The sequence below is a fragment of the Rattus rattus genome, chromosome 5 (assembly GCF_011064425.1).
Source record: "Rattus rattus isolate New Zealand chromosome 5, Rrattus_CSIRO_v1, whole genome shotgun sequence".
Classification (NCBI taxonomy): Eukaryota; Metazoa; Chordata; class Mammalia; order Rodentia; family Muridae; genus Rattus; species Rattus rattus.
Window position 1 is genome coordinate 114,911,759 of NC_046158.1, and position 13,426 is coordinate 114,925,184.

A 13,426-nucleotide genomic window follows, 5' to 3' on the forward strand; every position below is an offset into this window, starting at 1 on the left:
GTTTATCTTTCCTCGATACAATCATGGGAAATCAGTGATCAGCTTAGTGGTCTGCATCCAGTGAACTGAAAAGAAGGAACACAAAATGAAGCTGGACAGAAAAAAAAATCGAATCCATCAATCAATTCTCTGTAAATTGCAATTTTCTGAACAATCGGATTCTGAAAATTCAGTCAATAAACATAAATTGAGTCTGTATAATTCACTATTCTATTATAGTCTTACATTTTCAGCCCAATATCAACTGGAGACGAGTTAAAGGAAAATGAGATTTAAGCAGTAGGGGTTATGTTTAAATTAGAAAAAAAATACTTATCTTTAGCAAATTAAATGTAATGGCAATTTTCTGAAAACAAACTGAAGATATTTTAAGATACAATCAACCTCCATTATAGTTTTGAAAGATCATTATTCATTGTAAACTATAATTTATCTGTAGGACTTGTAGAATTCAAATGCTTTTTTTTTCTTTCTTTCCTTTTTTTTTTTTTTGAAGATCCACAAACATAAGACCATTTCAAAGACGGGAAATAAATGTTTCTCTGGGCTGTCTATAGTATATCAAAAACAATTTTCAGCAACCCTGTGGTAGTTTCATACGTACATAACAGAGGGTATAGGTCACGGCTTAGCTAAAAGATCCAGAGTATATGCCTAGGGGTACTTTATACATTCCAGAGAAGGAAGGGGTGATATAAATGGTAGGTAATTCTGCATAAGTGGGAGTCTGCTTCCTAGCCAGCCATCATTCAAACTGAATTTAATTGTGTTCTGTAAATAGACACATTACCAGAAATGCTGTGGATATCCTGTTGAGACTTTTTAAACATTATCTTTGTGCACGTTGTTAGGAATAATTAATGCACTTGAACTTGTACCCTGGCTGACATGATTTGCTGGAATAACACATCGCTTTAGAGGTTCTCCTTCAGAGAGTACAGTTACTGGCCTCGAGTTACCCTAATTGGTAAAAAAGTAATATGCTACCTAAAACGAGACGAAGCAATTACTGTCCTTCTATTAATAATCCAAACATATTTTCCAGTGAGACCTGTGAAAACCTTTTCATATTCAGAAAATTACTATTCTACCCACAAGCTCTCTGAGAATTGAAAATAATTTATCAGTACCAAATTCCCTTGGTTTAAGGCTTATTAACTTGAAAGGGCTCGGTGACATTTGGAATTGCACTGTAGTCTTGCCATGACATTGGCCTGTGTGGCTGCATTTCAATGAAGAAAATAAGAAATGAATCCATATATTTGTTTTAAATATAAACTTTACTACAGTAAGTAGGTAGGTATGCGTTAAAACATAGGGAGACTGGTTATGTCCTACTTAGACTTTCGCATGTCTTCTTAAGGAATGCTACAGACAACATTTCTAAAGGAACGTTTCTGTGTAGCTGTAGTCCATTGCCTTACATTCTGAAAATAGATTAGAAACATTATCACTTTGCAGTCATGGTTCCTAAAACCACTATATCAAAATTATACTTCAAGAATTCCCACAAGAATTCAATATACAACGAGCAATTTATTTGAAGTGATTCCATGGGCTCTGGCTAATTTAGCTTTTGTTTTATGATTCTAAGACAAGAATATTAAAAAGAGCTGATTGTCTAAAATATAGTAGGCAATAATGCACTATCCAACAGCAGCTAGAGGTAGGCAGGTGACGCATTAGCTAGACACTTGCTACTCATCCAGAGGACCCAGGTTTGATTCCTGGTGCCCACTTACAACTATTTCTAATGATAAGGAAGCAGTCACCTCTTCTTGTCTGTGGGCACTTGAAATGTATGTGGTACACAGATATACATGCAGGCCAAGTACACATACACATAGAATAAATTACCAAAAAAGATAATAATAATAATGATAATAAATCTATAGACTCTATTAGAGTCCGCTTTAATAAAATGTAGTTTAACTCTTTGAATGTTAAATACAAGTTCATCATAAAATTTTTCTTTAAATATACAAATTTGTAAAACAGAGGAATAAGTCACCATCCTGAAGTGAATGTGATCCTTAAGCTCATGGGTTTCCTGTGTGAGTTACAGTGTCGAGCCACTCTGACTCAAAATTGTGCCTGCGGCCACCACCTAGCTGGCTTACCAAGGACCTCAGGAAAGTTTTGTGACTTCCTAGCACTGTGCTATGGCAGTAAATGCTAACAGTAAGAGGTGGTTCCAGGGACCAAATAAAAATATTCAGGAGGGGCTTGCTTAGCGCACAGCAAGTGCTCAGTCTGAACTCTTGCTACCCTTTTGAGTGTATTATGTATTTGCATATACACAATCTGTATCTATGCCCTATATTTTATTTACTTCACATGTGGACATGATGTAACCAAGTCCATGGGATCTGGAAATGCTATTGCTAACACCGGAGGTTCATAGCATCCTTTCTATAGTAAGACTCTGTGTAAGCACATAACTAGAAAAGTGTCAGCCCTTTACATTTGCGTTAATGCTTCGTGGTTTCTACGCCAATTACCCTCATCTTACATCATAAAACTTGAAGTTACACTAGTATTCTTAATCTCATCTTCAAAATTCCAAGTAATGGTAGCAACAGAAGGTCACAAAAAATGTTTTATATTAGATGCCTGAATCCAGATGAAGTCATGAAATGAGTTTTCCTCTTTTCGATCCATCCTTAGACTTGAATATATTACATATTACATTTTATATATACATGTATACATATATATACATACACATGTATATACATATATACATATACACATATACACATGTATATACATATATACATATACACACATACTCATGTATATACATATATACATATACACACATACACATGTATATACATACACATGCACATAGCAGTGCAAGTTGTAGCCAGTACATAAGGAAGAGCAGAGATAATTGTGCATCTGAGGACTTAACACAGAGGAAATATGAGATGAATGGAATGCCGGCTCACCCACACTTTTGCCATCAGGGCTAGCTTTACTGTGCTGCCCAGGTTAGGTGCAGGGCCCTGTACAGCAGGCAAGGGACAGGGCCAGCTCTCCCCTCCCTCCTGCCACAGTGGTGAGAGACCAGGGTGGGGGCTTCATAATCCTTTTAAGACACTGTTCTGATGGAACCCGGTCTGAAAGCCATGCTAGCTTAGCATAGTGAACACACTATTTTATGAGGTCACCTGTAACTATCGTCACATGTCTCACACTACAAATGAATCATGTTCTCCTTTAGAGAAAAGATTGGGAAGCATGTGGCCAATGATTGTGACAATCAGAATAGGTATTAACTGAGCACTTACCTCAGACCACATACAGCTCCAGGAACTTCATCCTGACTAATCACAACTTCTAAAATGTCCATTAATCTCTAGTTTTGCAGACAAAGCATAAGAAACCTAGAAGACCTGCTAGGGAGATTTCTGACTTCACAGAGTATTGTTTCTAACCAGGCTAAGATGCTTCTTCATGAAGAATCCATAGGGAATCTATGGACAGAATTCAGGGGACACTTGTATAAGAATGAGAAAATATGCGTCTTGTAGTGATTTTTAAATGAATTGGTGTAGTTCCTTTGGTTAAAGAATATAGACAGCAAACCGGCTCTGATATGTATATGTACACTAGTAAACACCATAGATATGTTTCCCTACCATGTGACAGTTGTGGCTATACTGTTTAAATTTGAGTTATGCCCTTCACAACTTAATAATTGTAGAAGTTGATCTCAGGAGATAGAAAGATCTCCCATGCTCATGGATTGGCAGGATTAATATTGTAAAAATGGCCATCTTGCTGAAAGCAATCTACAGATTCAATGCAATCCCCATCAAAATTCCAATGCAATTCTTCATAGAGTTAGAAAGAGCAATTTGAAAATTCATTTGGAGTAACAAAAAATCCAGGATAGACGAACAATTCTCAACAATAAAAGAACTTCTGGGGGAAATCATCATCCCTAACCTCAAGCAGTACTACAAAATAATAGTGATAAAAACTGTATGGTATTGGTACAGAGACAGGTAATTAGATCAATAGAACAGAATTGAAGACCCAGAAATGAATCCACACACCTATGGCCACTTGATCTTTGACAAAGGAGCTAAAACCATCAGGTGGAACAAAGACAGCATTTTCAACAAATGGTGCTGGTTCAACTGGAGGTCAGCATGTAGAAGAAAGCATATTGATGCATTTTTATCACCTAGTACAAAGGTCAAGTACAAGTGGATCAAGGACCTCCATGTAAAATCATATACACTGGAACTAACAGAAGATAAATGGGGAAACATAAGGGTATAGGGGAAATTTTTCTAAACAGAGAGAGCACCCATGGCTTATGTTCTAAGATCAAGAATCGATAAATGAAACCTCATAAAATTAAAAAGTGTCTGTAAGGCAAAAGGCACTGTCATTTGGACAAAACAGCAACCAACGGATTGGGAAAAGATCTTTACCAATCCTATCTGATTAGAGGGCTAATGTCCAATATATACAAAGAACTCAAGAAGTTAGCCTCCAGAGAATCAAATAACGCTATTAAAATTGGGGTACAGAGCTAAAAAAAGAATTCTCAACTGAAGAATATTGAATGACCAAGAAGCACCTAAAGAAAAGCAAGAGTATTGCTGTGAGACTAATTGGTGAATCCCTTGGGAAAATTTAACTAGAATACACGTTGTGTAAATGACCTGCTTATATTTTGGCAATCTCATTTTTCTATACAAAAATTATGCAGTTGAATATATTTTGTGTGATAAATTCAATGTGTATAAACTATAGATTTGTTTTTAAAGAATTCAAACATTTTTAAAAATTAAATAAAAAAGAAGCACCTAAAGAAATGTTCAACATCCTTAGTCATCGGAGAAATGCAAATCAAAACAACTCTGAGATTCCACCTCACAACCGTCAGAAAGGCTAAGATCAAAAACTCAGGTGACAGCAGATGTTTGTGAGGACATGGAGAAATAGGAACACTCCTTCATTGTTGGTGGGATTGCAAGTTGGTACAACCACTGTGGAAATAAGTCTGGAGGTTCCTCAGATAATTGGACATAGTACTACCTGAGGACCCAGCTATACCACTCCTGGGCATATACCCAAAAGATGCTACAACATATAACAAATACACATGCTCCGCTATGTTCCTAGCAGCCTTATTTATAATAGTCAGAAGCTGGAAAGAACCCAAATGCCCTTCAACATAGTAATGGATACAGTAAATGTTCTACATTTACACAATGGAGTACTACTCAGCAATTAAACACAATGACTTCATGACATTCTTAGGCAGATGGATGAAACTAGAAAATATTATCCTCAGTGAGGTAACCAAATCACAAAAGAACGCACATGGCATGTACTCATTGATAAGTGGATATTGGCCCCAAAGCTGGGATTATGCAAGATACAATTCAGAGACTACGTGAAACTCAAGAAGAATGAAGACCAAAATGTGGATGCTTCAGTCATTCTTAGAAGGGGAACAAAAATACTCAGAGGAAAAAAATGGGGAAACAAAGTGTGGAGCAGATACTGAAGGAAATGCCTTCCAGAGACTGCCCCACCTGGGGATCCTTCCCATATACAGTCACCAAACCCTGACAATATGTGGGTGCCAAGAAACGCATGCTGACAGGAGCCTGATATAACTGTCTCCTTAGAGACTCCTCCAGAGCCTGACAAATACAGTTGCTCACAGCCAACCATGGGACTGAGAATGGGGTCCGCAGTGGAGGAGGTAGAGAAAGGACTGAAGTAGTTGAAGGGGTTTGCAGCCCCATAAGAAGAACAGCAATGTGAACCAACCAGACCCTCCCACCCCGAGCTACCAGGGACTAAACCACCAACCAAAGAGTACACAGGGATGGACCTATGGCTCTAGCCGCATATGTAGCAGAGGATGGCCTTGTCAGACATGAATGGGAGGAGAGGCCATTAGTTTTGTCAAGGTTCAATGCCCCAGAGTAGGTGAATGTCAGAGCGGGGAGGTGGAAAGGAGTAGGGGGAGGAGCACCCTCTAAAAGCAGGGGGAGATAGCATGTTTCTGAAGGGGAAACCAGGATAGGAATAACATTTGAAATGTAAATTTTAAAAAACTAAAAGAAAATCATCTTCTATCTGGTAGATGATGTCAGAGAGAGATATGTTTACTAACAGTGTCATATTCCACTTGGGGTTCATAAATGCAAGGAAGTTGAATGTACTTGACTTAGACAGCAGTGCCACTGAACATTTTTTTTTTGCAAATGATTTTAAATATTTTTCTCATAGTCAAAAAGTTGGACAAGTCACTTTTCCTATCTCAAAAAGCAAGAGAACTGTCTGTCTAACTCAGATAGACACAGGCATTCTCTGGTCAGTGGTATTTCTTTTCATAAACAAAGTGGAATTCTGGAGGCCCATAACCCGGGCTGTTCCTGTCTCCATTCTATGAATGGCAAATCACCAGTAAAGCCCTTCAAGAGGATTTCTGATGTTCTTGAACCTGAGCTCTGGTTTCTGAACCTTGAACCTGGTTTCAAAGCTGTGTTTAAGCATCCCAAGGTTGTTGGTACAGAGATCTTTCATATGTTCTTACGTATTGTTTTGTTTTCTCAGAATTCATTTTTCTAAAATAGTATGCTTTCCTATAAATGAACTTTGTCAAGGAAGTATTACTTCATTTTTTTCATTGCACAAACATGGGAACTCTGCTCTCTGCCAAGTGCTAAGCTACATTTTCTGGTCTGTTAGCAAGCATCGGACGATTCCAAACAGTGATTTTTTTTTTTCGTTTTCTGTTAAAATATATGACTGTGTTTAAAAGGAAGGGTGTTTTCTTTCTTCTAGGGACTTGAAAATAAAAATAATCATTCAGGCATGTACCTGAAATAGGAAGCTGCGTGAAAAATGTCCTTCCTGTTAACAAGGACTCAAATACATGCTTCCGGTTTCCATGGCAGCCCAACCAAACAGCAAACATGAGCCCTAGAAGTGGCCTTTTATATCAGCGGCTCACTTCCCAAACAATGGGACAATGAGCAATCAGTAGCAAATAATGACTGGGGCTGTCCTGCCTAGGAAAAGTGTCTTATAACAGAACAAATAACGGAACCCAGCACTCCTCCATGGCCTCTGCATCAGTGTCTGCCTTGCCTGAGTCCCCGCCCTGACTGTCCTCATTGATGGACTGTCACCTCGAAGTGTAAAATGTGTGTATGTTTCTATTTTAGTATTCTCTCCAAGGTCATCACTTTTAAAAATATTTACTGAAAAGCCTGATAAAGGACATGAAATACGCATATTCCTCATGCCACTGATGTGCCCGCTTCAAAGGCTTGCAATGTCAAACAAAGTTATATGTCTTCTACCACTACTTATAAGGAGGAAGACTCACCTAAAATAGAGAAAAGGACTGGGTAGAAAGAAGGGGGAAGTCAGACAGTAATGGAGGGAGGGAGGAAGGAGGGAAGAAAGAAAAGAGAGAGGGAGGGAGGGAGGACGGAGGGAGGAAAGAAGGAAGGAAGGAAAGAAGGAAGAAAGAAAGAAAGAAAGAGAGAGAGAGAGAGAGAGAGAGAGAAAGAAAGAAAGAAAGAAAGAAAAAAGAAAGAAAAGAGAAAGAGAAAAGAAACGAAACAAAGAAAGAAGGGGAGCATAAAATGATAAAATGAGCTGGAAAGAAGCTTCACATAGGAAAGGGCATGAAAACATGCATTTGATTCCTGGACCCACATAAACAACCCAGACATGGTGGTTCATGCTTGCAATCTTAGCACTGGGAAAGCAAAATGAGCAGGTTCAGGAGGAGGAGGAGGAGGAGGAGGAGGAGGGAGGAGGAGGAGGAGGAGGAGGAGGAGGAGGAAGAGGAGAGGAAGAAGAGGAGGAGGGAGACAGAAAAGTAGGGAGAGAGAGGAGGAGAAGGAGGAGGAAGAAGAGGAGGAAGAGGAGGAGGAGACAGAAAAGTAGGAGAGAGAGGAGGAGGAGGGAGAGAGGAGAAGGAGGAGGAGACAGAAGATGAGGAGGAGGAGGAAGAGGAGGAGGAGGAGGAGGAAGAGGAGGAGGAGGAGGAGACAGAGGAGGAGAAGGAGGGAAGAAAGTGGGGGGGACAAAAAGCCAAGTTAAACATTTCTACGGAACAGATTCTGTCTTCCTATGTGTAATTTACTTTATTAAAACTGTGTTAAGATCTGTTTAGCAGGATAAAATTCTTAAGCTTCAATTAAAATTTAAAAATAACAGAAAATATTGTTGACATGCCAAAGTTCTACATGAGATCTAGAGTTGGCCTTAGAGATAGTCTCTGGATGTTTTGGCCTGGTTTGGCCAAAAGGAAAAAGAAAGGAGGAAAGAGAGAGAGAGGGAGGGAGGGAGGGAGGGAGAGAGGGAGAGAGGGAGGGAGGGAGGGGAAGGGAAGGGACAAAGAAAAATCTGGAAAGTAACTAGAGGAAGCTCCCGCTCACTCTGTTATTTTGCTCTCCAGAACGATTCCATTCCTCAAGAGGACTTCACTCCAGATGTATACAGAGTTTTCCTGAACAATCTTTGTCCCCGACCTGAAATTGATAACATCTTCTCTGAATTGTAAGAGGATGCATTTTAATCTACTTTTTCTACCTTACAATGATAGAGTGTCTAGGGCAGACTTTTGTTAGGACTACAAGGAGAGTGTCCAAAAGCAGAGGCTTAATGGAGGTGAGACTGTGCTATTGGCCTTGACAAACCTGCTTTGATGAGCACGTGTTTCCTATGACACATGTATGGCCAGATGCCATTTTCACATGCTCAGTTGTCTTTGTTTAGACTGATGCTTATGGATACAGCAGAAAATGTCTTAACATACAAAAGAAAGATTCATGTAACAGAAGGATTCCTGACCGAACACTACGTATTGTATTCCTGCCAATGGCATCAGTATAGAGAAGTTTAGATTACTAAGAACCCTTAGACAGCATCTGATTTTCCCTGATTCTAGGAATTACAGATGTTTACAGACATTGCTTTTTTAGATTTATTTTTATTTAATGTATGAGACTCTTTTGCCTACATGAATATCTACACACTGTGCATATGCCCAGTTCTCTTAGAGCCCAGAAGAGGGAGTTGGATTCCCTGAATCTGGAGTTACATACAGTTGTCAGCCGCCATGTGGGTGCTGGGCACTGAATCTGGGTCCTTTGCAAGAATAAGGGCCCTTAAGCGCTGCACTATCTCTCTAGCCCCTAGGTATTTCTTCTTAAAGAGACACAGAGATGAAAAGAGAAAAGAAACAATTAAATGGAAGCACACTTTTTCTTTCTTGATATACCAAAATCCACCTAATGGCAAATAGTCAATCCAAATTTAATAAAGGAAGTAACTAACAGAGGACAAGTCCCACTGCGGAGCGTCACTTTGCACACTGAACACCTTTGCTGTGTGAGCCACCATATTCATACCATTGAATTGTCATAGGTTGCCAACTAACTTGAAATAGGCACCTGAACAATGCTATTCAGTAACAGAGTTGTTTTCAGCATAAAATGATATTGCACTTTAGCTCTACATAATAGCATAAATTGTCATTATCATTACCTGAAAGACACTGACTCAGGAGGCTTAGTAGGAATTTGAAGCCAGCCTGGACTGAAGCATTCACCAGGAGAAACAGGGGAATACAGTGAGTCCGTCTCTACAAGCGAAAACAAGTAAATAAAAGCAGTATAGACTCGTGTAAACCTGTAACTTCAGTGAGATGAAAAGGTAAAACATATTCAAGTACATTGGACTTTTTTTCTTTTTGAAGTGATAAGTCAGCAGTTTATCTTTAAATGTTACATGTGGGAAAGGATGCTGTTAGTCATCCGAGGCTTCTCTAGGTTGGGTGAGGTGGTTAGGAAGAGTGGTAGCCCACCAAGCTTTGGGAAGGAGAGGTGGAGTAGGAGCAGCGTGTGTTTAGGGCAAGGTCAGAACTCCATTATAGACTTTCCACACGTGGCACAATTTGATCTCTCGGTTATCGAATGCATACATAAGATGTGGAAAGGACTGTGATTTCTTGTTTCTTGTGTTTTCATAACTTTCAGTGGTGCCAAAAGCAAACCGTACCTTACGGTTGATCAGATGATGGATTTTATCAACCTTAAGCAGAGAGATCCCCGGCTGAATGAAATACTTTACCCACCTCTGAAGCAAGAGCAGGTCCAAGTGTTGATTGAGAAGTACGAGCCCAACAGCAGCCTCGCCAAGAAAGGTAGGGTGCATTCTCCACTCCACACTGCAGAGTCCCTGCCTCCTCTGTGACTGGCCACACTCTGGGAGTAAGGGATGTAAGGTCATGTAGCACCTTTCTGTCTGGATGTTTCTTTTCTTCTTCTTCTTCTTCTTTTTTTTTTTTTACCTGATGTAGTTTGTTTCTGTTGTTTCAACTTTGGCGATTAACTTTTCTAGTTCTGTCTATGGTGCAAGCCACATATTTTTAAATATCTTTATTTTTCCCTCAAATTTATGCAATAATTGAATGTATATTTTCCTCATGTAGCAAATTAACTAATTCAATCAGTTATCCACTGGAGCTACTTTTTTTGAAAGTTCTGTAAAGTAGCCCATGAATTTATTTTGGTTTTCTCTTTTCTTGTTTGTTTTTCTCCAAGTTTCCAAAACTAAGAGAATATTCAGTCTGCTATAATCATATCTTACTCCAATTTACATTAGCTGATAAATCTTTCCACATGGAGAATATTCTGAAGTTTTGATAGATTTAAATTAAAATCTTAGTAGGGAAAAAAAGTAGAAAATGACACCTTAATGGCAGCTTTAAGTTACCTGGAAATTATTTTTAAATATATATTTTTTATGTTAGAGAAATGAATTACAAAATATGATCAAGAAGTTTCTTGCTGATGTTCTAATTATATTGAAGGTTTTTGGTGAAACCTGTGTCACTGGTACTGACTCTCTTCTGGATTCAAAGACCCTCATTCAGAAACCTGATCCATCATGGCTGACCTTACTGCAAATTTCTAGAGTCTATATGGACTCTATAATTACAGTGAACCAGTTATTGAGAAGAAATGACTTGTATGTCAACATGCAGGCACTTCATGTAGTAACTGAAATAGCAATCACAAACCCCAAATGAGGGTGGACGGCACAAGTGTTCTCATCCTGGAATCAGCCCTCTCAAAGGAAAAGGGAGCTGTGTATTAAGTATACAACAAAATCGTATTTTTTTTCCTTCAGTCTGTTCATTGGGAAGTTATAGACTTTTTTTTTCAGCTTCTCTATGTTCTTGACCAAGCATTTTGCCCTGATTACTAACATTATTTCCACTGTTGCCATTCAAGTGAGGTCAGTGAAAGGAAGCCTCAAGCCGACTGTTTGCCTCGTCATTGGTGGGGCTGCGGTGCAAGCATTCGCAAAGATGCCCTGCCCCCCTTATTTTTTCTCACGCACGCTCCTTATTTTCCTTATTTATGCTTCCTGACTTTTCCAAGAACAGCTAACATTCAGGGGTGGAACAATTCCAGAATGAGTTCTAAAAATGATTAGCTCATAACAATGTGACCAGGAAAAGCTTTTGTGAAACCAGCAGGCCTCCCCATGGCCTAATGACATTGCTCATGAAACCAATAGCCGTAGTAGCCAGAGGCAGCCCAGGGCACGTCATCTTGACACTTAACCTCACCGAGCATGAGGTTTCTCTTCTGCAGAACTGAACAGGGAGATGTTTTTCACTGACCTTTTGTGAGTTTGAAATAAATAATACTGTCTCGAAAGCATCTGACCCATGTGATGGCATGAAGTCTACTCTGGATATTGAAGTGTTGAAGATTGGTTTAAATTCCTCTGGTGCGTCCCATCTAGCTGCTCTCTAAATTATAATAAGGAACTTGGGTATTAGACTTTCTTTTATTTCCTCCTCGACCTATAAAGTAGACCTGCTTAAGTATGTAATATTATTACAGGCTGAGAGGTGAGGTCTGATCACTTCCATGAAGCATTTATGACCCAACAAAGCACCATTCCCCATAATAGTGGGAGTAGATTAGTATCTCTCCACACAAACCTCAAGTAACACGTGGGTAGGATAGGAGTCCTGTAGCACCGAGATGTGGAGATGCCTGACCACTTACTAGTGTAGGAGATGAACTTCTGTCACTTCATGAGACAGAAATGATAAACAAGGAGATCTGGTTAGATAAAACTGCCACCCTTCCCCCAGTGAGTTAGAAACTCACCTCTGCAGTAATCAACTGGTCGGATTATAAGAGCCTACAGTAGGCCCACTTCAACCCCAAATCCCATGCACAAAAACAAACCTCTGATAACTGCCCTATTTCAAGGGTAAAGTGAAAGTGTGTGATTTGGGTTAGATTAACACATAATAGCTAATATTATTTAATGTAGGAAAATAAAAACAATACTGGAATGTCTGGGTGTCTTTGAGAATGACAGTTCCCCAAAAATCTAGGGTCCTGGAAACTCAATGACACAAAAGCCAAACCAGTGACTTTGTGGTTCTTATCTCATGAGTTAGAGGAATGAAATTCACAGCTTACAGAGAGGATTTTTGGTTTGTTTTGTTGGGTTTTTTGTTTGTTTGTTTGTTTGTTGTTTTGGTTTTGGTTTGTTTTTTGTTTGGTTGGTTGATTTGGTTTGGTTTGGTGTTTTTTGAGGGGTTTTTGGGTTTTTTTTTTTTAGATTCATAGTTGGGAGCATAGGGGGAGAGGGGTATGTGCTGCTTGAGTTAAGCCAGCATAAAGGTGACCCATGGTAGAGAAACTGTAAGGAAACCCAACACACCAGGTAAAGGATACTTAGGCTAGTGCCAGCATCTAAAAGAAAAACAGAAGAGAAAAAATATTAAGAACAGTAATTATTTTGATCAGAACTCAGAAAAGCAGGTAGCTCTTTCTTGACACACCCGGAATATTAATTATTCTTCCTGCCTTGTTAGCATGGCTTAAAGTAGTCATATCTTTCTGACGGGTGGTCCATTAGCCAAAGGATTGACCACCTCAACTGGATTAAGTGTTTAAGGGAGGAGATGGTGGCTTATCTCCACCTAGACATGGAGACCATTCTTTGATGTGACAGCCCTGGAGGAAGGAACTATAGGCCCTTGTCCAGCTAATTCAAATCTGTAAGCATGCACGTATGCATGCATCTGTATTCTTTATGACTTCAGCATTTAAAAACAAAACAAACAAAAAACCGTTGATGAAAAATTAAGAGATGTCAAATCAAAAGATAAAATTTTCAATATTGAAGACCTGTACTAGTTGGACATAGGGGCACAAACCTGTAATCTCAACACTTGGGAGACTGAGGCAGGAGAATCTCAAATTCAGGGTCAGCCTGAGTTACACAGCAAAGCCCTTTCTTAGCAAATGCAAGCAAAATAGCCACAAAGAAGGGTTTGAAGGTTTCTCCTCTTTTCAATATTAGTAGGATGTAAACGAAAGTAACA

General features: G+C 39.2%; 1 protein-coding gene across 2 annotated transcripts in view; it reads left to right on the forward strand.

The window, feature by feature from the left end:
- Nucleotides 1-13,426, forward strand: part of Plcb1 (phospholipase C beta 1) — a 671,578-nt gene that overhangs the window by 456,629 nt on the left and 201,523 nt on the right. For both annotated transcript variants that reach the window (XM_032904282.1, XM_032904280.1), the window contains exons 8-9: nucleotides 8,459-8,559; nucleotides 10,041-10,207. In XM_032904282.1, the coding sequence (XP_032760173.1) occupies nucleotides 8,459-8,559; nucleotides 10,041-10,207 (268 nt within the window). The remainder of the gene's footprint in view (nucleotides 1-8,458; nucleotides 8,560-10,040; nucleotides 10,208-13,426) is intronic.